This window comes from Rousettus aegyptiacus, unplaced genomic scaffold, assembly GCF_014176215.1.
Source record: "Rousettus aegyptiacus isolate mRouAeg1 unplaced genomic scaffold, mRouAeg1.p scaffold_m13_p_17, whole genome shotgun sequence".
Taxonomy (NCBI): Eukaryota; Metazoa; Chordata; class Mammalia; order Chiroptera; family Pteropodidae; genus Rousettus; species Rousettus aegyptiacus.
The window spans coordinates 27,202,347-27,224,410 of NW_023416292.1; the positions used below are offsets into that span (position 1 = coordinate 27,202,347).

The 22,064-nt window shown below is 56.0% G+C and overlaps 2 protein-coding genes across 12 annotated transcripts; one reads left to right on the forward strand and one right to left on the reverse strand.

Annotated features, from left to right (window-relative positions):
- Window positions 1-205: 205 nt before the first annotated feature.
- Window positions 206-11,873, forward strand: MINDY1 (MINDY lysine 48 deubiquitinase 1). 4 transcript variants are annotated; one of them, XM_016122782.2, is made up of 11 exons: window positions 231-976; window positions 1,375-1,595; window positions 3,136-3,966; window positions 4,310-4,367; window positions 4,779-4,843; window positions 5,247-5,405; window positions 5,744-5,846; window positions 6,212-6,354; window positions 7,153-7,344; window positions 7,673-7,822; window positions 10,641-11,873. In XM_016122782.2, the coding sequence occupies exons 3-11, from the start codon at window positions 3,508-3,510 to the stop codon at window positions 10,752-10,754; spliced, it is 1,443 nt and encodes a 480-aa protein (XP_015978268.2). In that variant the 5' UTR covers window positions 231-976; window positions 1,375-1,595; window positions 3,136-3,507; the 3' UTR covers window positions 10,755-11,873. The 4 variants fall into 4 exon arrangements, 3 of the variants coding, with proteins under 3 accessions (XP_015978268.2, XP_015978269.2, XP_015978270.1); XM_016122784.2 differs by lacking the exon at window positions 10,641-11,873 and adding an exon at window positions 8,052-8,588 and having other exon boundaries at window positions 241-976; XR_001594188.2 differs by lacking the exon at window positions 10,641-11,873 and having other exon boundaries at window positions 206-976; window positions 6,212-6,418; window positions 7,673-7,814.
- Window positions 9,114-22,064, reverse strand: ANXA9 (annexin A9). 8 transcript variants are annotated; one of them, XM_036234925.1, is made up of 18 exons: window positions 21,637-22,064; window positions 19,361-20,987; window positions 17,867-18,388; window positions 17,658-17,722; window positions 17,264-17,338; window positions 17,052-17,158; window positions 16,494-16,584; window positions 16,228-16,324; window positions 15,590-15,684; window positions 15,256-15,369; window positions 14,960-15,050; window positions 13,874-13,953; window positions 13,608-13,667; window positions 13,099-13,183; window positions 12,860-12,955; window positions 12,692-12,750; window positions 9,780-9,902; window positions 9,114-9,547 (listed from the first exon to the last, which is right to left on the reverse strand). In XM_036234925.1, exons 7-18 carry the CDS (start codon window positions 16,566-16,568, stop codon window positions 9,485-9,487), a joined length of 1,038 nt encoding a protein of 345 aa, XP_036090818.1. In that variant the 5' UTR covers window positions 16,569-16,584; window positions 17,052-17,158; window positions 17,264-17,338; window positions 17,658-17,722; window positions 17,867-18,388; window positions 19,361-20,987; window positions 21,637-22,064; the 3' UTR covers window positions 9,114-9,484. The 8 variants fall into 8 exon arrangements, with proteins under 8 accessions (XP_036090818.1, XP_015978276.2, XP_036090819.1 ...); XM_016122790.2 differs by having other exon boundaries at window positions 17,867-18,043; window positions 18,289-18,388; window positions 19,361-21,976; XM_036234926.1 differs by having other exon boundaries at window positions 17,867-18,088; window positions 18,289-18,388; window positions 19,361-21,976.

Genomic DNA, 22,064 nt, shown 5'->3' on the forward strand with positions numbered 1-22,064 from the left:
CACACTCTTTTTCCCAGAGCCTGGACCTTCTTCCACACCTTCTTCTGCACTACCAGGGGCATAGCCCAACCAGTCTCATTCCTAGACTTAACAAATGATAAAGTGAGAACTTGGAGAGGAGCAGGATTTTTTACATTTTAATTTTATTTTTATTTTTACTTTAACTGAGTAAACATGGAAATATCCCGCTCTTTGGCTCTGCTTCTGTGGATCCAGAGCAAAGGACTACCTTGTGGGAGAGAGCCCGAGTCCGAAGAGCTGCTGCTGTCCAGCCCTGCTCCTCCCCACGCAGCAAGGGCACTTGCTCTTCCCCGTTCTCACCAGAGAGGCACAAGCGCTCCGTCCCTTCCAGCGGCAGGCAGAGGGAAGAGAAAGGGTCTGTTGTTTTTCTCTCCTTGTTTCTCTCTCCCTCACTGCTGATCACCACGCTGCTGACCAGGTCGGAAAGCCCTGATGGAAACCCTCCAGTGCTCCCTCCTCCAGGGAGCCTGTCCATGACTAATTTGTCTTCATCCGTATGGGAAAGAGAGAGGGAGAAGGAGGGAAGGAGGGAGCGAGGGAGGGGCAGAGAGAGAGAGAGAGAGAGAGAGAGGGAGAGAGAAGGAGAGAGAGAGAGGAGAAAAGCCACAAACTTCTTTTGAAAACCAGCTTGTAGTCAGGCCTGAGCGCACACCCTAGACTCGGTGACTCGGGAATCCTGAAGACGCTCTGAGCAGCCCCTGCGGGAGCACCTGGGCTGTGCCCCGGCCTGCCCTCGCCCTCCTCGGTGCCCTGAGTCCTGGGCGTGAGTCCGGAAATGGCCAGGACCCCGCCAGGACGGCGCTCGTAAACCTGTGCGCAAAAGCTCTGGTGCGGACAGCTGGAAGGCAGCTGGGACGGTGGCGGCGCCCCTGATCGCTCCCATCACCCCCACCCCATCGACTTGCCGGGTCCGAACCCTCCCTCCCAGTCCTGGAACAGCACCCACTTCTTTAAGGTAAAAGCTGTGTTTTATCCGTTTCCTTCACCTGCTCTCCTACCCCCAGTTCTTTTTCTCTCCGGGGGGGGGGGGGTGGAGGTCACGCCACTGTCCTCCCACTTTTGGCCCCTGCAAGTCTGGAGGAGCTCGGCGGGGGAATGTGTAAAAGGGGTGCTGCTTGGTCCCCTCACTTGCTTCTTTTAGTTAAACCTTCCCCCTCTCCCGTGCGAGCGAGCAGACGGCACCGTGGTGGTGGTCGACTGATTCGGAGGGGAACGTTCACACTATTAAGTTGCATGAAAATCTGGGTCAGACTCAGAAGGAGGTTGGCGTGGGACGGTAAATGACTCGCGGGACAGGAGAGCTCCTGGGAAGAGGGGCACATGTCTTATTGAAGCCACCTATCCATTTTATAGGCTTCTCCCAACATTTGGCTGCTTACCGCCACGGCCGGGTGGGGCCCGGGCTATTTTAACTCCCTTACCCACAACCAGAGAGTAATTCCAGGCAGAGAGAACGAGAGGACGTGTAGGACTTGGTCTGAGAAAAGAAGAGGAAAAGGGTGGAATCCTGATTTGTTTGAGTATCCTCCCCTCATCCCTTCCTGCTCTGGAATACCCCATGCCCACCCCACCAGGTGTGTACCTTGCTGTGGAAACTCTCCATTACCTTTCCTGCCCTCCGGGTTAAGATTTAGCCCACTTAGCTTTGCTCAGCTTCTCTGAGACCCAGCTCCCTCCGGCGTCCGGCCACTGGTTTCTTCTGGCTCTTCCTCTAGCCAGCTAGCTGCCCAACCCCCACTCCATTATTGATCATTTGTGGCATTGGACAGAAAAGATAAGAAATGAACCTTGCCTTTCTCCACGCTTTTAAAACAACTTTCCCAGGCTCAGGGTTCTGCTTCCGAGGCTCATTCCGAGTGTTGTTTGGGAGGGGAGGGAAGGAAGGAGAGGCCTGCAGGCGGTTTCTGCTACTCCGATTCTAAATTAACCACATGCGAATGAGATGCAGCTAGCATAAATGATGTTCGAATCAGAAGAACGATCGATTTGGGTGACGAGGCTTATTTCAGTAACTTTTCTGTTCCTCAGCTTTATCTCCCAGGCCTCACCCTTGCCCTAAATTCCTGCTGGATTACAAGAAGGAAGCATAGTCTCAGGTTAGGGAGAGGCTGGAGGAAAGACAAGAATTCTGACAAGTGTAATTTCTCCCCTTTTCTTCCCCTGAGTCAGGGGAAGAAGGGAACACGGAGGCTGAAGGGAGATGTTTTCCAGGGGGCAGAGTTTGTGGCTTTTCATTGTTTACTATCCACAGTGTCAATTAAGCCAATTAAATGTCTGTCCCTGCCAAACTTGCTGCTTAGTGCCTGTGGAGAGCAGGTTAAACAGGTCTGGTGTTCGCATCTAAAATGACCCCGAGACGGGAATAGACAGAAAGGACAAAGGACAAACGCACAGGCAGATGAATATACAGGAAGTATTTTCTTTTTAGTGTAAATTGATCATCAGCATTTTTATATTCCATATAAACAGTGAGCCAGAGAGTAGCTCTGGCTTCAGGCGGTTTTGGGAGCAAACAGGAACCGCAGAGGCTGTGGCTTGTCAACTCCAGCTGTCCAGAGAAGCTTCCTGGGAGAATCCTGGTGGCGGGGAGCGGTTTCTGTGCTCCTGGTATGAAGTTACTTAGCTGTCCCAGCGGGCCAGCGGCCTGCGTTTCCCCTCTCCAGCCTGCAGGAAGCCCCTCCCAAGACCTTTTGTTGTGGTTTGAGATTGTGTCAAGTTCAGCAGAGTCCTCTGAGATGGACTTCTTTCTGACCAGTGTTTACTCTTTCGGGGCATGATACCGACTGACTCTCTGCTTTTCTACTCTTCACCCCAAGCACTATGTGACTTCTGTCCCCGCCCCCCCAACCCCGCCGCCTTGGGATAAGGTGGAGAGAAGGTATCCCCAGCCCGTGTGCACGCAGGATGATCCACGAACAGCCGGGGGGCCGGGTTTGGAGCAAGGCAGAGGGATGCCTTGGTCCCGGGGTGGGAGTCACGGACGTGACCCCTTTGTTGCAGGGAGAGCTAGAGATCGCCTTGTCGGCAACCGTTCGTATACTTTTAACATTCCTTTCTCCTTCTCTTTCTCTCTTTCCCTCTGTCTTCTGCATTTCTGTCCTTAATCCGTTTCAGGGAGGCTGACAACGCCCAGTGTCTTCTGTCCCCTTGGGGTCCTCCGTCCCGAGCCTGAAAGCCCTGTCCACTCATCGGCCCCATCTGGTCACAGCAGGCTGAGGTGGAGGAGAGCTAGCCCGGGGCCGCGCTTCTGTTCACCCCAGCCGACGAAGACAGGCTCGCCCCGGCGCCGGGAGCGACCGCGCACACTGTCCAGCCTCCAACCCGCATTCCTTTCCCGAGACTTTTCTAGATCCGTCTGCTTTCCTGCCCGATGGTCGCCTTCTCGTCGGATCGGTCTCTCTTTGGCATACCGAGCCTAGACTAAGGCCACCGACTCCCTGAGGACCGTAAAGTCCTTCGGTGTCTCTCAGCCGACCCCTCACCACCATGGAACACGGCCACTCTGAGTGTCCAGCCTCTGGTGAGACCAGGACTGCAGGAGCGGTCAGCCCCGAAAACCACGAGGTCGTGTCAGAACCAGATGCGCACGGGCAGGACGGGGTCGCCGGGGATGCCGGCGGGCCGGCCGGAGCACAGGAACCAGTGCCCCAAGTGCCGCCACCAGCCCAGGACCAGGGCGACCTCGGGCCCCTTTCAGCCGACGCCGAGCCAGGCCAGCCGGGGCCAGGCGACGGGGCACGGACAGAGCCTGAGGCGGAGACAGTGGGGGCGTGCTCCAGGCCCCAGGAGCTTCCCCAGTCCCCCAGGGCCCGACAGCCTGAGCCGGACTTCTACTGTGTCAAGTGGATCCCCTGGAAGGGGGACCGGACGCCCATCATCACCCAGAGCGCGAACGGCCCTTGCCCTCTCCTCGCCATCATGAACATCCTTTTCCTGCAGTGGAAGGTAAGAGGGAGATGTTGGGGAGGCCGCTCTTTCCTCACCCGCCTCCTCGAGCATCCTACTCTTCTTCTGAAACCAGTCAACCAAAACGGTCCAGATTATTCTCCCTATTTCTTCAGCTTGAACAAGTGATAGAAAATGTTCACAAACACCGAAGTTGTCCTTCAAGCATTTTGCATTCCACCTCTCGCTCCCGCTCCTGTGGCAAATTGTCTTTTTTCCATCAGGTCCTACTGGCTGGACAAGCCCTACCCTCTCTCCACCTTGCTGTGGGTTTCTCCCGCAGTGCTGCGTGCAAAAAAGCACACACGTGGCTGACCCTTTGCTCACCCCCTTCCGCCTCCAGGTGAAGCTGCCCCCTCAGAAGGAAGTGATCACATCGGATGAGCTCATGGCTCATCTCGGTAAGTGACTGGGCCTTGACGGGGAATCACACGGGAGGGTCAAGTGCTGTCCACGCAGCCAGAAATCCAGAATATTGAGGGACTCCCTCTCCGGGGCTCCGGTGTGTCAGGGAGGGCGAAGGTCTCTGGGGCTTCTCTGCAAGGCTAGGGAAGGAAAAATAAAAAGTCGGGGTGTCAGGAGTCCTGGCTTGGAACCTTAGTTCTGCCCTTAGTCTTCATGTGTGACCTTGGGCAGGGACTTCGCCTTCGGGAGCCTCTTTCTTCCTCTGAGAAATAAAGGGTCTGGATCAGATTCTAAGGTCCTTTCTGAAAAATCTGCAGTCTGTGACATGACCCCCGTTCTCTGGGAGAAGGAGGAACAGCTTTGGGGACACTTGGTAGGTTAAGCTGGCAAGGACTCCTGTCTTGTAGGTGACTGCCTCCTGTCCATCAAGCCCCAGGAGAAGTCAGAGAGTTTGCAGCTGAATTTTCAACAGGTGAGCAAAAAGTCTGTGGACAAAGGGGCTTGAAAGGGGACAGACACCCAGGCTAGTAAGAGAAGCTTTTCTGCTGTTTTTCAAGACAGTTCCTTGAACTGTGATTTTTTTTTTTTTTTTTCTGCAGAAGAGGAGGGTATAGCTGTGTCCTCGAAAATATGTCATTAGTATAAGATAAAGAAGGCTCGTTAGAGATCCAGGGAAGAAAAGTATCCAGATTAACTTTTCGCTTCCGGGGGTGGGAGTGGAGTGGGGGGCGGGAGGCGGGACTCGCCGTCCTTTCTCTTTGCTCCCCCGGCGTTCTCGAGACGTCCTTGAGACGTCCTTGACCTAGAACGCGGTGTACGCTCAGGCGTGCGGGGTGTCGATTCGCTGTGTCCACCCTTTTCGTTTCTACCCCCAGAACGTGGACGACGCAATGACGGTGCTGCCCAAACTGGCCACAGGTCTGGACGTCAACGTGCGATTCACGGGCGTCTCGGATTTTGAGTACACACCCGAGTGCAGTATCTTCGACCTGCTGGGTGTGCCTCTGTACCACGGCTGGCTGGTCGACCCACAGGTGCGGGCGGGGGAGGCCCAGAGGGCCCCAACGAGCCTCTGATGCGGCCCAAGCTGACAGAGGAGCACGATTTTGTGGGGTGTGGGTTAGCGGGGTCGGGATTAAGTTGTCTGGGGTTGGGGGGCGGGGGGAGGTAGGGTTTCGGGACAGGGTCCAGTACAGCATTCCTCCATCTCAAACGCTTCTGCGGGTGACATTCACACACAGCACAGCACAGGTAGTTCTTTAGATGTCAAAAGTTTCAGGAACCTTTCGTCACAGCGTTGCAGCCTTTGTGGGCTTGGCTCGTTTCCTTCCTAAAAAGATGTCCATGTTTTTGGTGCCACCGCGCCCTGCAGAGCCCCGAGGCGGTGCGCGCCGTTGGGAAACTGAGTTACAACCAGCTGGTGGAGAAGATCATCGCCTGCAAGCACTCCGGCGACACCAGCCTGGTGACAGAAGGTGACGCGCCCCCCCCACCCCCACCCCGTGGCTCTTATGCAGGGGGAATGGCGGCTCCTTAGGTTTATTGTTTGTTGCCTGTCTCCCCCTCCCCCGCCCCGCATTCCACTAGAATGTCAGCTCCGTGAAAGGCGGTCTGGGGTGTCGCGTTCGGTGACTGACGTGTCCCCCAGCGCCTCATGCCGTGCCCGGCGCAAGATCACTATGAGCCGAATGAATGAATCTGGCCAGGTTTCAGGGAAGGGACTGCAGAAGGCGGGGCCACCCCTGGGCCTCGTGCCAGGGCCTCTCTGGACGACCCGCCCTGCCGTGGACTTGGCGTTTAAGCCGACCCCTCCCCGCCCCGCATCCTGTGCCCGCCGCAGGCCTGATCGCCGAGCAGTTCCTGGAGACCACCGCGGCACAGCTGACCTACCACGGCCTGTGCGAGCTCACGGCGGCCGCCAAGGAGGGCGAGCTCGGCGTCTTCTTCCGCAACAACCACTTCAGCACCATGACGAAGCACAAGGTGCGGAGGCGGCGGACGTGGGGGACGGCCGTGCTGCTGGGTCTCTCACGCCTTTGCCTTCCGGGTCAGTGTTTCGGTCAGGACGGGGCAGACTAAGCTCGGGGAACGAGCGACTCCTGACAGCCCCGCGGTTCACCACGCCGAGGTTTAGTTCTCGTTCATGCTGCGAGTCCCTTGCGGAGTGGCCGCCGTTCTGTCCCGCATCATCTCTGGGCCTCAGGCTGACCAAGCAGCCTTTCTCCGAAATGTAGGAGGGACATCTTGCTCTCGCTTTTAGTGCTTCTGCCCGGAAGTGACACGTGTCATTTTTGCTAACGTCTCACTGGCCAGAGCAAGCCCTGAGGAATACACCCGCCATCAGTGGGACCAGTGGGCCGGGAAGGTGTAACCCTCTCCCAGGAGGAGCCAGTGGGGTTTTTGAACATCACCATAGTCTTACGGAGTTAGAGACCATCTAAGCGCTCTAGGAATAGGGTAGAAGAGGGAAGGTCTTTGCTTCTCAGAGCCCGTGGGCGAGCCCAGGGCACCATGGGAAGTGGGGCAGGAAGCAGGATCTCGTGTGGGACCCCAGCTCCGAGGACCCCGTGCTCGACCACAGTGACCGCCATCCTTACACCCAGCTGCCCGTACTCTCGGACATCTCTTCCCTCTCCCGCAGATGTGTAAAGGACCCGGCTGCTCCCAGGGACGTTCCGCCCGGTGCACCCGTCAGATCAGATGGTCTCCGCGCATCTCGGATGATTCGGGGCAGCAGGCCGCCTCCGTGTCACCTCTCCCACTTTGTCTTCTTCCCCGCAGGGTCACCTGTACCTACTGGTCACCGACCAGGGCTTTCTGCAGGAGGAGCAGGTGGTGTGGGAGAGCCTGCACAACGTGGATGGAGACAGCTGCTTTTGTGACTCCGAGTTTCACCTAAGTCATTCCCTGGGCAAGGGGCCCGGAGCAGAAGGTGCGGGCGACTCCCCGGAGAAGCAGCGGCAGGTGGACCAGGTGCGTGGGGCCTTTGGGAAGGGCGCCGGGAGCACGTTTGCGTCGGAGCTTGTTGCCGTAGGCGAGCTGCACGCATTTTGTCATCTGGAGATCTTAGCACGTGACACCCGTGTCCCTCTGCCCCGTCGCCTTTTCGACGGACCATCTCCGCACTTGGTGTGTGCTCTCGGCCACCGCAGGTGACATGCTTGGCTGTGAGCCGGGCTGTGGAGGAGGAGGAGCTGGAGAGATTGGAGGCTGAGGGAAACCTGCTTTGGAAAGTATATCTAGCCTGAATATCTCCCAGGCCGCAGCCCACCTCACAGCCCTCTTTGTCCCCTCCGTCTAGGACTACATGATCGCCCTGTTCCTGCAGCAGCAGCAGCCACAAGGCACGTCGGGTCTCAGCGACCTGGAGCTGGCTCAGCAGCTTCAGCAGGAGGAGTACCAGCAGCAGCAAGGGGGCCAGCCCGTGCCAGCGCGGGCCCCATCGCCACAGGTGTGCCTGCTCCTCCCTGCGCCCTCCTCCCGTGTCCCGCCCCTGATTGTCCAGGTCACCGTCATTGCTACTCCCGCGACTCCCTCGGGGCCTTTCTGTCTGTCCCTCTCCCCCAGGTCCCTTCCTAGCTTTCTCTCCCCCGCTGCCCCTCCTGACCTTGACCAGCTTCCACCTAGAACCTTGTGCTCAGCCAAGGCAGACAGGTGACCAATTGTTAAACCCGGTCCAGGGCAGAGGAGCCGCGTCTGGACGCCCGGCCGGGGAGCGGCGGCAGAGGCCGAAGCCGGAGTCGGACTGCGTCCTGCTGTAGCCCCGCCTGGCGCGGGCTGCCTGCCTCTCCTTCCAGAGGCTCCGGCTGTTGCGCTTGCTCCCCAGGTCAACCCCAAGACGGGCAGGGTCACTCGTTTGTGGTCCATGGGGGGCCAGAGCAGGCAGTCAATGCCAAGGTCAGACTCGGGGACGTCCTGGCCCTCACCTGCTGCCGCCTTCTCTTCCCCTCCGTCGTCCAGGGCAGCAGTGGGGCTCGAGGGGTGAGGACTTGTGATTCCCAACTCCCTTTCCCCAGCACAGCGCACTAATGCACAGACTCAGGCTCCAGGGCCAGGGCCCTGTCTAGACTGCAAGTCTCCCACGTGCCGCCCCTGCCGGCCGATCCTCCCGACCACCCCGCAGGCCGGCGGCCTCTGTTTCAGGGTTTGATTTGGGTTTCTATCTCCATTGTTTGTAACGCCTTCCTAGAGGTTTGGAAATAAAACTTGTTTCCTGAGGTCCGTTGTTTGCCTCACTCTGCAGCAACGGGGTTGCGTTTGACCCAATCCAGGAATGCGAAAGGGGAGGGAGGGGGAAAGGCCTGTCATTTCTAACCTTGCCAGCAGGGGGAACCAAAGCCCGCTTTTTTCTTTTTGGTTTTTTTGTTTCTCTGTCTTTGATACGTCTTTTTTTGGGAACTAGTTCTCTAGTTTGCAGGTGGGTTTCCAAGTCCCCGCTTTGGACAGATGAATTTGGGGGTTCTGTTCCCTGCTAAGGTCCCAGGTAGGTGAGGGGCGGCTGGATCCTGTGCTTGGCTCCCACTTCATACGAATAATCCTTTGCTACCTCTGACCATTCCTAACCTCGTGCTAGATCCAGTTTCTTGATTATTTTGCCTAAAATTTCCTGGGGAAGAGAGAATAAAGTGGGGGCAGGGGAGCCCCCTGGGAGAGAGGTTGTTGATAACTGCTGCACTGGAGCCCCAAACAGGATTCCTGTGGAACATCCAGGGCGCGTCCAAGGCGCCTCCAACTTCGAGGCCTCCTCCCAGCCCACGTCCTGCCCCACCCAAACTTCAATCAGGGAACACAGACAACAATGAAACCGGCCAAAAGAATTCGGGAATCAGTGAGATGTTCTGCCTTGGGTACAGGATGGATGAGTCGGGCAGAAACCGTCGAGGAGGCCCCCTTAGCCCACACCCGAGACAGGGCTGGGGGACTGAGGAGCGGACATCGCTTTGGGATGAGGGAGATCGAGGGACGTGAAAGGAGACTTCGCATTCCGGCCCCCACGAGAAGCTGGAACACGCCGTGCTCGGCGAGGGCGTACCCTGTCTTGGAGGCTCAGCCGAGCCGAACATGGGCATCTCAGAGCCTTGAATCTCACGTGGGGGTGGGGGGCAGCAGAGTCTCAGAGGTCTTCAGCCCTGCACAGGGCTAGTAGGGCTAATCGGCAGTCTCCCTTCACGGCATCCTGCAGGCAAGAGAGCCAAGTGTTAGAAAGACTCACAGCCACCATGGCCCCGGCACTCCGCCCCTGCCTCACGGTGGTCCAGAGCTTGTCTGGCGCTGGCAGTCCTGCACCAAATTAACCAAAGACCCACGCATTCTCCAGGGCATGATATGTCAGCTCCGTGAGGGGAGAGCAGTTGGGAGGGGAGGGGCGAAGCCCTGGGGTTCCAGGTTAAGAACTAGCCAAGTCTCACCTGGAGGGAAGAGTAGAGGGACTTCCCAAATTTCTTTTTGTACTCAGCTCGGATGCTTAGAAGGTCAATCTCACTTCTAGAGATGAGGATACGCGTCAGGGCTTGGTTATCAGGCTCAGTTTCCTGGTAGAAGAAACGAGGCGGGGGGGGCTCTAAGATTCTCACGGAACAGGGATTGGACCACATGGCATGGGAGGTTATTCTAGAAAGCGGAGATGAGGCGAGAGTCCAGAGAAGTATACGTCATCTAGGGGGAAAGTTCTCTTCGCCCATCCCCGTGGAAGATGTTGCAGCAGAAAAGGCCAGTCCCTGGGGGCAGCTGGAGCACTTCCGCTTGCCTTTCCTGGCCCTGCCACCGGCTCGGAGCCTCACTCCTCCAGAGCTGGGTGGTGCCCAAAGCTCCAAAGGCAGGCGCTTAAAAAAGGGTAGACTCGCTACCCGTAAAGACCTTCCAGCATGAAAGCCAGGAAGACTGTAACTTCCCAGTTAGTCAATGTCCAAGGAGAATGCACCCACCCTCTCTGGTGGGGGGCAGGGTCATGTGACTTCCGGTTCTGATCTGGGCCCACCAGAGCTGTCTCACTGCCCCATAGTAACATATTAATTTCTCCCGAACCCTGGGGTTCGGCATCACTGTCTTCCTCCTATACCTGCTCCAAGCCTCCTGCCTTCCGATTAAAGGAGAGGATGGAGGATTCGGTTTAGAAATAATAGAGGCACACGCAAAACATCATCGAGTCATGAATGACGAGACGATGTCATGAGAGGTTGGAAATAAAAACTTTTAGTCACGGATCCTACTGGTGTCACTAGCTGTCGCCAGTGCCATCATCAATCACTTCTTAAAATCCTCTTTTACAGGGTTTCTTCGAGCGCTTGACTTCCGACCTTTCCCGGAACCACCTGCAACCCTCGCTCACGCCAGCCCCACACATCACAAACTCCCGCGAGAAACCAAAGAAAACGGTCCCGTGAAAACAGGATGCTGTGTTTCGTTTGGACTCGTCTACCTAATTGTCAGTGGGCTCAAGGGCTACTTTTCTTTCAACATCATGTATTACCAATTTTGTATTGTGCGAAAGATGGCGAATTGTTCTCCAGTACCCTTTCTGCCCTTCTTCCAATTCTTGGTACTCCAAAGTTGTAGAATTGGCACAAGAGCTGTTAACCGGATATTCCCATGGGCGTACAAGTACCTCTGCCAAACCCACATTAAACATAACTCTAGTCCTGAGAGTGCACTTGGCATCACAAACTGCCCCAGGATCTTTAAAATGAATGTTCATTTTATGGTTCAGATTGGTCCAAATTTGTCACGAATCAGCCTTCACCGAAGGCCATTTTTCTGAATATTCTTCACCATCTCTTTTTTTTACATCTCTCTCATAAAATAGTACAGAAGTATCCTGATTGAGTTTACCCTTTTAAAAAATTTTCAGAAAAATAGGTCTATATTACTTTTCAACTCCTACTTCGAAGATAAACCTGACATTTACATCCAAGAATGTGGGTCCTATAATTCAAATACGAACATTACAATTATCTACTGCTGGTTATGAGTTTGTTTTTCCGACAGCAAATTAGACAGACAAGCCCGACTCCTCAAATGAATCTCACTGTTGACTCATTATAATAGTACAGGCTTTATCGGGCAAGCACAATAATCTGCTGTCAAAATGGAAATCCCTGGATGATGAAACAAGTAGTTAACGCACTATCTTTTGAACAGCTGTCAACAAGGCATTATAGATCGTCGACCAGTAAACAAAAAGCTATTCCACCTGTCAAACGATCACTACGTTTATCTTCTTCAAAGTTTCCGTGAGTTTTTGATTTATGGGTTTTTGGGGACAATTATACTAATAGGAGACTTAGCTTGATGAGCAGATTGACTGGATTCTGCTCATGAAATGACTCAAACCACAGTCGCCCGTTTAATTATGGATAGTATGGGACAACGTCTGACCAGTGTGGAGAAGGGTGATCCTATAACTCACGGTATAGCTTATGGTAAGGCGTATGTAGGTGATATTGCAGGCTCAGTTCCATACCACGATAAAGCGAATATCACAATAAAGCAAGTCACACAAAGTTTTTGGTTTCCCAGTGCACATAAAAGTTACATTTACACTATACTGTAGTCTATTAAGTGTGCAGTAGTGTTATGTCTAATGAAACAATGTATATCCCTTAATTTAAAAATACTTTTTTTGCTAAAAAATGCTAAACATCATCCAAGCCTTCAGAGAGTTGTAATCGTTTTGCTGGTGGAGAGTCTTATCTTCAGTTTGTAAAAAACACAATATCTGTGAAGTATAATAAGATAAGGTCCTCCCATATAGCCAACACCTACGGTACGGACCAGGAGCTGACACATGGCACTTATGTGCCCCATAGGGCCCTCATGTGTTTCGTAGGGGTGACTATAGGACTCCACAGCTGTGTGACCTTGGACAAGGTACGTACCTTCTCTGTGCTTTGTCTATAAAACGGAGATGGAGGGTTAACTAAAATGTGAACTGTGCTCAGCATAGGTCCTGGCGCACACCGAGCACCTGAGAAATGCTGGGTCTTATCATTCTTGCTGGCATTATCACCATCACCATTCCGGTGACAACTGAAACTGGACACGGCACCGTCTCCCAGAGCAAATTCACATCTATACGTGGCCACTTCGATATTAATCAGGCCAAAATTTGAGCTCGTGTGACCTTTAGGGTCCGCCACCTGAGCTGTACCCACGGCCCGCTCCTCTGCTCTTGACGAGACAGTCCGCAGACCCAGGAAGAGAGCTGCCTTGGGTGCAGACACGAGATGGTGGCATCGGTGGCAGCCAGACGCTTCCTCTCTCTTGCCCAGGAGGTGCCTCCCCACCCCCACCCGAAGGGAGGGAGAAGGAGTGGCCCTCTCACCTGGAGGGCTCGATGCAGTTTATTGGCAAAATACAGCGGTGTGTTCCTGATCACCGAGGCTGGAAGCAGAGAGGGAGAGATGGAAGGTGGCGGCCCCAAGGCCAGGGACCACCCGCACCCCCGCACCCCCACACCCCCGGCCCCCGCGCCGCCGGGAGCAGGCCCTACCTAGGCTGAGCAGGGCCATCTGGGCATCTCCGTGGAAACGGTCCTGGATAGTGTGCTCCGGCTCGTGCCCGGTGCGCTGCTGGTACTGATCAAACACTTGCGGCGCGCAGGGGAGGCCATGGGAAAGACGAACGGGGCGGGCTGATGATCACAGAGGGGAGGAGCCCCCTCCCCACTTCCCCGCCAGGCCAGCGGTCACCACCAGCGCAAGCTGGGGAGATAGGGAGGCTCGCGCATACCTCGGATGAGGTGTTCGGGGTTTCGCTGGGTGAGGATGAGGACCCACGTCTCCTCCATGCCGGGGCGGTCAGCCTGCTTCAGTGCCTGGGCAGGGGGAGGAGGTCAGGGCCGCGTTACGACCTCGCCAGAATCCATCATGGTGGAAATGGGATTAAGGGTGGAAAAGTGACTTTAACGAGTAAATTAGTTGCTGTTGTTTATGGTTTAAAAAATATGGGATAGGACCCCCCAGTGTGGGAAATCCTGGCACAGTAGTTAAATATTCCCCAAACGCCCATGAGAGCCGACGAACTCACTTCCTGTGAGTTCAGGTGTCAGAGGCTAGACAGTGAAAAGGCTTCAGCTGCGACAGGACCAGACACCCCACGCCCCTTCACGCTTGAGGACCCCTTCCCCAAGGCAAGGACGGGTTCGTAGGACAAACGGGCACACGGGCCGCTGGCTCTAAGCCGCGGGAGAGGAGGGCGTCCTGCGTGCTCGGAGTGCGGACTTCTCAGCCCCTGCTCACCTGGACATCCTGTTCTGCCAGGTGGTAGTCGATGACTTCAGAGCAGGTCTCACGGTCCCCCTAGGAGGAAAGTCTCAGGAGGACTCTTTGAGGAGCAGCTTTTTAGCCCCGGGCCAACGAACCAAACCGAACCAAACCGAGTCGGCCCGAAAGCCTTCTCTTGTCTTGTCCTTTACGGCACAAGAATCTCCCCCCCCCCCCCCGTTTGGTCCCAGCCCCCTGCCAGGCGCTGTCACTCCCTTCCCCTGCAGGCCCGGCCTCCTCACCTTGGCCAGGGCTAGGAACAAGTCCTGCAAGGTGCCTCTGGTCGCAGACTTGATGTCCTCCTCGGCCTCCACCTGGAAACCTGGAGTAGGGTCAGGAGCCTTCTGAATTCTCCTGATGTTTGTTTGCCGGCGTGGCTGCCTCTAGGACCCGTCGAATGCCTGACCCCTGTGCCCTGCCAACCCTGCCGTCCCCTGCTTGCAGCAGCTTGAGGGCTGCTAGTCTCCAGGATGGAAGGCAGAAGCACCTCATGGCCACCGCAAAGCGCGTCTGAGGTGGGAGCACCCCACGCGCGGGAGGAACCGCGCCGTGGCGCGGCCTCGTCTCCAGGCGCCGACCGCCGCGGGCAGCAGACATCTGTTACTCCGGACAGTGAAGGGGAGATAGGGACACCCACAGGGTGAGGCGAGATGGCCAGGGCCCGGCTGTCACCGGAGGCGAGGAGGAGTCATGTAGGAGGCAGGATGCCACCAAGGGACGAGAGCAGGGCAGGGACAAGAGAACAGAGCCAAGGAGGGAGAGAGGCAGGAGAGGGGTGAGGACGGCCCGCCCGCTGGGGACAAGGGGAAGAGCAAGACAAAGGGGGCGGGGCTAAGACGAGGATGAGGAAAAGCTGGTCCCTCCCGACTAGACTAGTGGGGGAGGGATGTGACGGCCACACCCGGCCACCTGCCAGGGGCCTGGCAGGTGACACCCGTGACTCAGGAAGCAGGTCCCCACCTCTCCCCCCAGCTGCAGCAAGATTCCACTCAGCCCGGGATGCATCAGCAAGGGGTTGGGAAGATGACATGGGGACCCTTGGGACGGCCACAGAGCCCCAGTTGTCATTACCCCGGAATCTGCCCTGAAGCCCCTGACAAAGATGGCTAATGGTAGCTTCTCCTTCTTTAATGATCACATCTGGCCGTCTCCCCTGGGGAGACTGAGGGCTGGAGGGACCGGGAGGGGGTGGAGGGAGGAGAGAGCCCCAGGGAACAGAACGTGGGCAGCCGGGCTCCCAGAGAGCCGGCCTGGGGAGACGGCAGGGGAGGAGGCGACTGCCCCTGGGGTTCCCTTCCAGCCCCTGGGGCCCCACTCTCCGCTCTGACCCTGTTTGTAGACCGCCAGGCACTCTTGCAGCTGGGGTGGAGTGCGGGTAGCGAGAATTTCCACGATCACCTCGTTGGCAGGACCTGAGTCCTGCAATAAATCGGGACACCACTCTGAGATCGGGCCACGCCATTAGGGTGGCAGAGAGCAGCTGCGGACAGTGTGGCCTTCTCAGGGTCAGTATAGGATGTGAGAGGGGCCTCTGGCGCGGGCGACGGCGAGTCCCTCGGCCCGCTCTGTCCCTCAGCACCATCCTCACTTCCCAGGTGACCTGACGAGCCTCCTGTCCTGGTACCTTCAAGGCTGTCCTCAATTCCTGGGCATCGAAATGGGCTTCTGGCTGCAGCAGAGCCACCACGATTCTCTCGAGGTTGCCAGACAGTGCCGCCTGCAGGGACGTCAGCAGGTCCTGCAAGGGGTCCCCAGGACAGAGGAGTCGGGGTGAGGGGGAGGCCCAGACGTGCGGGGAGGTTTCAGAATATTTGGCTGGTTTTCATCTCAGGCCTGAAGCACCGCCTCCCAATTTAACCAGGGGTCAGGACTGGCCCACGATTGCCGCCCCCCGAGTCTGCTCACCCAGGGGCTCCTCACCCCAGTCCCCTGCTCCCGTGGAGTCAGAGTGGCCTCACCTGCTGGGTGCGCTCCTGGAAGGCTCGAGAGATGACCTGCCTTTGCTCTCTGCTCCGATTGGTCAGCACGTCCACGATGGCGTGGCGGTCCACCCCTGAACCAAGACGAGGGCTGGGATGAAGGCTGGGCAGCCCCCAGCCGGGGTCCTTACAGGGTCAGGAGCCCCCTATCCCTCAGATGCGAAGAGGACAAGATCTGGGAAAGGGCTGGAGGGGCAGGAACATCATCCTGCTTCCATTTGGTCTCAAAAGAAGATGCAAATAAGACGCCCCACGGCATGCAAATCTGACCCAATTTTAGGCAAAGGCGGACTGCGCGATGGGGAAAAAGTGGCTTTTGGGGATGGGCAGACTTGGGTTAGGATCCCAGCTGTGCCATTATGAGCCGTGGGACCTTGGGCGAGCCTCTTCACCTCCCTGAGCCCAGTTTCCTCATCCGTAGCATAGAAATAATGAGACAGCTGCCAGGGTGTCCTGGGAAGAGCCGTGACACACCAGGCGTGGTACGTGACCTACAGGAATTGAGGCATTCCGCAGCCCTGTGTTGAGAGCGTGGCTCCTCCGTCCTGGCCCTTTCTTGGTCCACAGACCAGTTTCTAAAAGGTGGATCCTCAAAGGCAGAGGGGGAAGGGGCCTACCTTGGCCTGCGATGGCCCTCAGTAGCCTCTGCACGTCCTTGTCCACGCTGAAGCTCAAGAAGGTCCTGAGGGTGCCCAGGGTCCCCCAGGCTGCCGTCTGTAAGAGCAAGGGGGCGGCACTGGTCTGCCTGCCGCCTGGCACCGCCTGGCGCCCCCGGGGCCCATGGCGTGGCCCAGGGCCTGCTCCCTTTCCCCATCCCCGGCCCTTGCAGCCCCTGAGCCGATGGAGTAAAAATGACCCACCCGTCCAGGCCTGGCAGCCCTACCTTGTTGGCAAGGCCCAGGTAGCTGAGGATCTCCTGGGTCAGGGATGGTCTCGCTTTCCTGCTGGTCCCTGACATGGTGCGACTGGCTGCCCTAAGGGAAACAGGAGCAGCTGAGGGGACCGTCCCACAGCTGGGCCTCTTTATGACCCGCAGGCCCAGAGCCTGGGCTCCCATCACGCCTTTGCCTTGTTGCAGGAGGAGAGGACGTTAACCTGCTTGGCAGGTCTGGGAGCCCGAGTGGTGGGCTGTGGGGAGGGAGAGCCCGCGCCTTCCCCACCTCTCACCTCCCTCAGGGAGCAGAGACTGGTCAGGGAGCTGCCAGAACCAGCCTCAAACAACCCCCGCGCCCCACTCCAGGGCTGGTCCCAAGGCCCCCCAGCCCTGGGCCCTGAGGTGGACGACCCCCCTGAGGTCCACAGCCCCTCCTTCCGCGGCCGCTGGGTGTTCCTAGGGCAGAGAGGGGAGGGGAGGGGAGGCGGCAGGAGTAAGTCGGGGTGGGGGGGAGCCAACCCCTGGCCTCACGGGCCCCCCTCCACCCCAGCCCACCAGGCCACCTGCCTGCTGCCTGCCTCTCGCCCTCGGTGTCCCTGGCTGGGGGTCCTATGTCAGCAGGTGCAGCTCCAGAGCTGATGTGAGACTGCGTCCCCTCCTAGGGACATGGGTGCCTAGACAAGGGAGCAGGGAGCAGGTACTCATGCGAGAAAGGAAGACTCCCTCCACCTTCCCCCAATCTACCCACGGGGTCCCCCACCCCCAGGCCCAGTGCTTACCCAGAGGTGCTGGGGGGAGGTGGGTGTCGTCTCGGCCGGGCAGCACGCCTGTGTGGGCACCAGCTCCTGTGCGGCCTGGCAGAGGAGAGGGGGGCGTGTGTGGCCAGGCCAAGCGGCCAGTCAGGTGACCTCTCTAGCAGACCGGCCCAGCTGTCGCCTCCAGCTCTGGCCCCTCCCACACGTGGGAGAGGACCAGGCAGTACCGGGCCCCACCAGCAAACGCCTCCCTCCCGAGCATCCCTGTGCCCGGGACCGGGCCTCGGCCCACGCCCGAGAGCTCCACCGAGCCTCTCGGCGGCCGGCGCACACAGGAGGCTTTGTGCTCTGCTCTCCCGACGGGGCCAGGTGGGGCCACAGGAGCCGTAGGAGCCAATCTCTGGGTCCAGCTTCTGACCTGGCTATGCCTCTGGCTCCGGCTCCCTGAGGGGCAGGTCAGACAGGCTCCAGGCTGATTTCAGGCTGATAGAGAAAAACCAGTTGGGGCGCATACCAGCAGGGCACCCCAGCCTGCACCCAGAGGGGGTCCCAGCCCAGAAACTCCCTTGACTACTGCCTTATTAGAGACAGCCAGCCTGGGTGGGGACCGCCAGGGGACTTTCATACTGTTGGGGAAGGAAGGGCGCAGGTATTTGGGGTGGGAGCAGATCAGAGTCAGGAGAGAAGAATGAGATGGGCGCTCCCTGCGGGCAGAAGCACCGCGCTCCCGGCCGGCAACAGGGAGATGGGTCGGCTCCTGGGTCCGTTTCCTCGGTCCCTTGTGTTGTCTTTTGGCTGCCGGGACTGTTTTGGCAGCCGGTGATGCAAGCCCGGCAGCTGGGCTCGGTGCTGTCAGGGCCCAGAGCAGCAGGTAAGCAGTCTTGGGTGCCTCAGCCCCGCCCCCCACCAGCAGGCAGACACTCCGGCCTCACAGCCAGCTCCCTAGGGCCTTCCTGCCTCCCTGGAGAGGTCAGGCGGGAGCTGAGCACCGACGCTTAAGAGAGCTGTCTCCATCCCTCTGCCACCGTCCCAACCCAGGAAGGCCCTACCTGAGGGGGACCTTCAGCTCTTCCAGAGAGCAGACCGGGCTGGAGGAGGGGCCAGGAAGGGAGGTTTCCATGGGTAGTCCCTGCTCCTCACTTTTCTCTCCTGCCAAGGCGGAAAACGTGCACTAGTTTTTGCTGGACAACGTGGGTTCCAGTCCCCACTTGCTGTGTTCTGTAGCCACAGCCAGTCGCTTTGGGGACACCTGAGGGCAGGTTCCTGGGCGGAGTAAATCGGGAGGTAACACGTGATGGCGTCTGACAGAAACATGCCTCATAAACGAGGGTCGCCAGATTTAGTAAACAAAAATATGAGATACCCCATCAAATTAGAATTTCAGACAAATGACAAATAATTTGTTAGCATTAAGTATGGCCCAAGTATTCATGGGATATACTTATGCTAACAAATTATTTGTTGTTTGTTTGAAATTGTAATTTGACTGAGTGTCCTGTATTGTACCTGCCAACCTGAAAAATGGGACTCTGTTTCGGAATGGTTAAAGAAAAGCTTCTAGAGCTGGACTCCTAAGACTCAGAAATCCGGTCTGCTGTGTGACCGTAGCAACCACCTTAACCTCTCTGTGCTCAGTTTTCTCATCCAAATGGAGTTAATAATAGTGTTTATATTGTGAGAATTAAATCAATCCATGTAAAGCACTTTAGAAGACCGCCGGGCACAGAGTGGTAAATACACATGTCACAGTGTTGGCTAATATGTAATAATAAATGTTGCTATCACGTTATTTTACAATGATAACTGTTATTAACTTGTCTCCCTAGGAAGTCCAACCTTGGCTCTCTTTTGGGACTTCTTTCCTGCCAATCCCCAAGCTGGCCACGAGAGGGCATCAGCTGCCACCGAGAGCCGAGAGCGCCCTAGTGGCCACCTGCGGTCCGCAAGGCTCTGGCCCCACACAGATCTCAAAGCCCCGCTGCGTTTCCTCGTTGAGAAGTACTGGTCTCCTGAAGACTTCAGCTTCCTAGATGGGTTTAGTGGGCAGGTGGGTCAGGGGAAGAGCCCCAGGTAGACATCTGACACTCAAGGGACCTCCCCCCGCCCCGCCCCGAGACTGACCTCAGGGCACAGATAGACTTGCTAGGCTGCGTTACTGCAGCGGTCACAGCGGCTCCCCAGCCAGGGTCCCCATGCCTTCTGCTTTCTGTACCCTTCAGAGCTGCTTCTGGGCACAAGTCCCAAGTAAGCTTAGAGGAGAATGTAGTGGGAGAGAGGGCTCTTGTCTCTCAAAGTCCAGACCTCTGCAAGGGACTCCTGGCTGACCTGCAAGGCCGAACTCCGAATTCAGAGAAGGCAGGCGGATCCCCAGTCACGCGGCAGAAGCACAATCCTGGTTGCCCAGGAGTGTGTGTGATGTGTTTACAGCCGCTCACCGAAACTTGGTGGAGTCACTTCTTTTGTCTCTTGATTTCATTTTGTTCAACTCCAGGGCCAGATTGAGGTCGTTTTTAGGTTGACTAGTCACCTTCCACCCTCGTGCCCTAAATTTTAGAATTTCAGAGTTGGAGATCTCAGAGACCACCTGGTCTGCCACCCTCTCCTACGAGCTCGTGGGAGCCGAGCTCCCAAGGCCTCCTTATTTCTCCTCAGTGTTTTCTTCCTCACTCAGAGCAGGCCATGGCTTATTTGAGTCCCTCTTCGTGGAATACATAAGGACAACAGTAATATATGGAGCCTCCGTTGTTGACGCACGAACACCTCTTCGACTCAACTCCATCTTGCTTTTCTGCAAAGACACTCATGGGTGGCTCGGCAAATTATGAGAAATGCACGGTTAGGTGATTTCGTTGTTGAGTGACATCATAGTGCGCATCACAAACCTAGATGGTCTAGCGCACTCCACCCAGGGCTGGATGGGGCCACCCTTTGCTCCTGGGCTCCCAGCCCGCATGGCACGTCACTGCTCTGAGTGCTACAGGCAGCCATCACAGTGGTGAGTATTTGTGTTTCTAGACATAGAAAAGGTCCAGGAAAAATGGGCGTAAAAGATATAAAATGGAACACCTACCTGCATAGGGGACCTACCATGCAGGGACCTGCAGGACGGGAGGTGGCTCGGGCGAGCCAGTGAGTGAGCGTGAGGGGATGTGACATGACTGGGAGGTGCCTGCTCTGCTGGAGACTTTATAAATGCTGTACATGCAGGTGACACGACGTTTATTTTTAAAATTTCCTTTCTTCGATAATAAATTAACTTTAGCTTACTGTAACCTTAGCTTACTGTTTTTTGTTTTGTTTTGTTTTGTTTTTTCTTTACAAACGAAAACTTTTTTTAACTTTAAAAAATTTAAAAGCTTTTCGGTTCTTTTATAATCACACTTGGCTTAAAATATGCACACATTGTATAGCTGTACAAAAATATTTTCTTGCTTTTTTTTCTTATTCAATAAGCTTTTCTTCTATTACAATTTTTTAAAAAAATTAAAAAACTTTTTTGTTAAACCTAAGACAAACACAGACAGAATTATCAACGTCACCAGCTTCCACGTCCGAGTCCTTTCATTGATTCATTGAACAACGGTGTTCAGGGCTGATAACATGCATGGAGCTATCATCTGCGATAACGACGCCTTCTTCTGAAATAGCTCCTGAGCGACCTGGCAGAGGCTCTTCTCGAGGTTTCCCTCTTTTCAGAAATACGTCCATGGTGATTTGCTTGGTTTCTTTTTTATTCACCATAGATTTGCTTGTGAGCAGATGTATGGGGAAAAAAAAAAAAAAGAAACAGGCCAAAAATGGAGTCACTTCTGCTGAGACACAGACACCAAACCGAAATTTAGTAACTGACCCAATTGTAGCGTCAGCTTCTCCCAGGCTTGGGATTTTAAATCATTCGGTCTGAAATTTCCTCATCAACTTTAGCAGAGTAATCACGCCTGATAAGGGCCTTCTACCCGACCCCAGCCTTTCCCTGAAGGAAAATGTCCTGGCCTGAAATAATCCACTCTTCTAACTTCTCAGTCTCACCCTCTTAGTACCTGTAAAAACCTTCCACTTCCTGCACCCCCTGGAAGCTCCCTCCCTTCTAGCTGCTGGACGGGATGCTGCCTCATTGGCAGTGGCCTAATAAAGTCCATTATTAGGTCTTCAAATTTACTCAGTTGGACTTTGTTCTTTAACACAGATAATGCGCCATAAACATTCTTCTCTGTTAATGAAAACCTTTTGGTGTTGGGGGGTCTACGTTTTCAAACTTTTTAAGGAGCCTGTTGAGCTCTGCAAAATCTTCTGCAAAACCCTCCACTGAATATGGGGAGTTCTTTTTCCTCTGGGAAGACCCGGTTTCCACAACTGGGGTCCACGTCTTCGCCCATCCCAGAAGCCGGCTCAGATACCTAAAGCCCAGGCTGAAGGCCTTCGGACACCTCAGAGCCCGTATAGAGGAAGTGAGTCACAGCGAGGCAGGCAGCTTGGGGCACTGTGGGCGTGGCCATGCCAATCCGGGCAGTGGGGGATGGGTCACAAGGGCGGCCGTCAAAACCTCCAGGTCCAGCCAAGGCTGCGTGTGCGCCCACGTGCCTGTATCCTAATTAAGTTCCAGAACTGGTAGCATCATTCTAATGTTGCCTGAGGCTGAGTTTCCTCTTCTCTACCCATGTCCTCCTTTGTCTCCTGGGGGAGGGGTACACCCCCTTATCTTCAGTTCTCAGGCCTTGGCAGTCTAACTTCTGTCCCCAAACTTCCCCTCCCTCTCTGTTATCTTTACGGCAAGTTAACTGGTCTTCTGGTCTCAGAGGAATCCTTGAAAAAGTCTGGTGGGGAA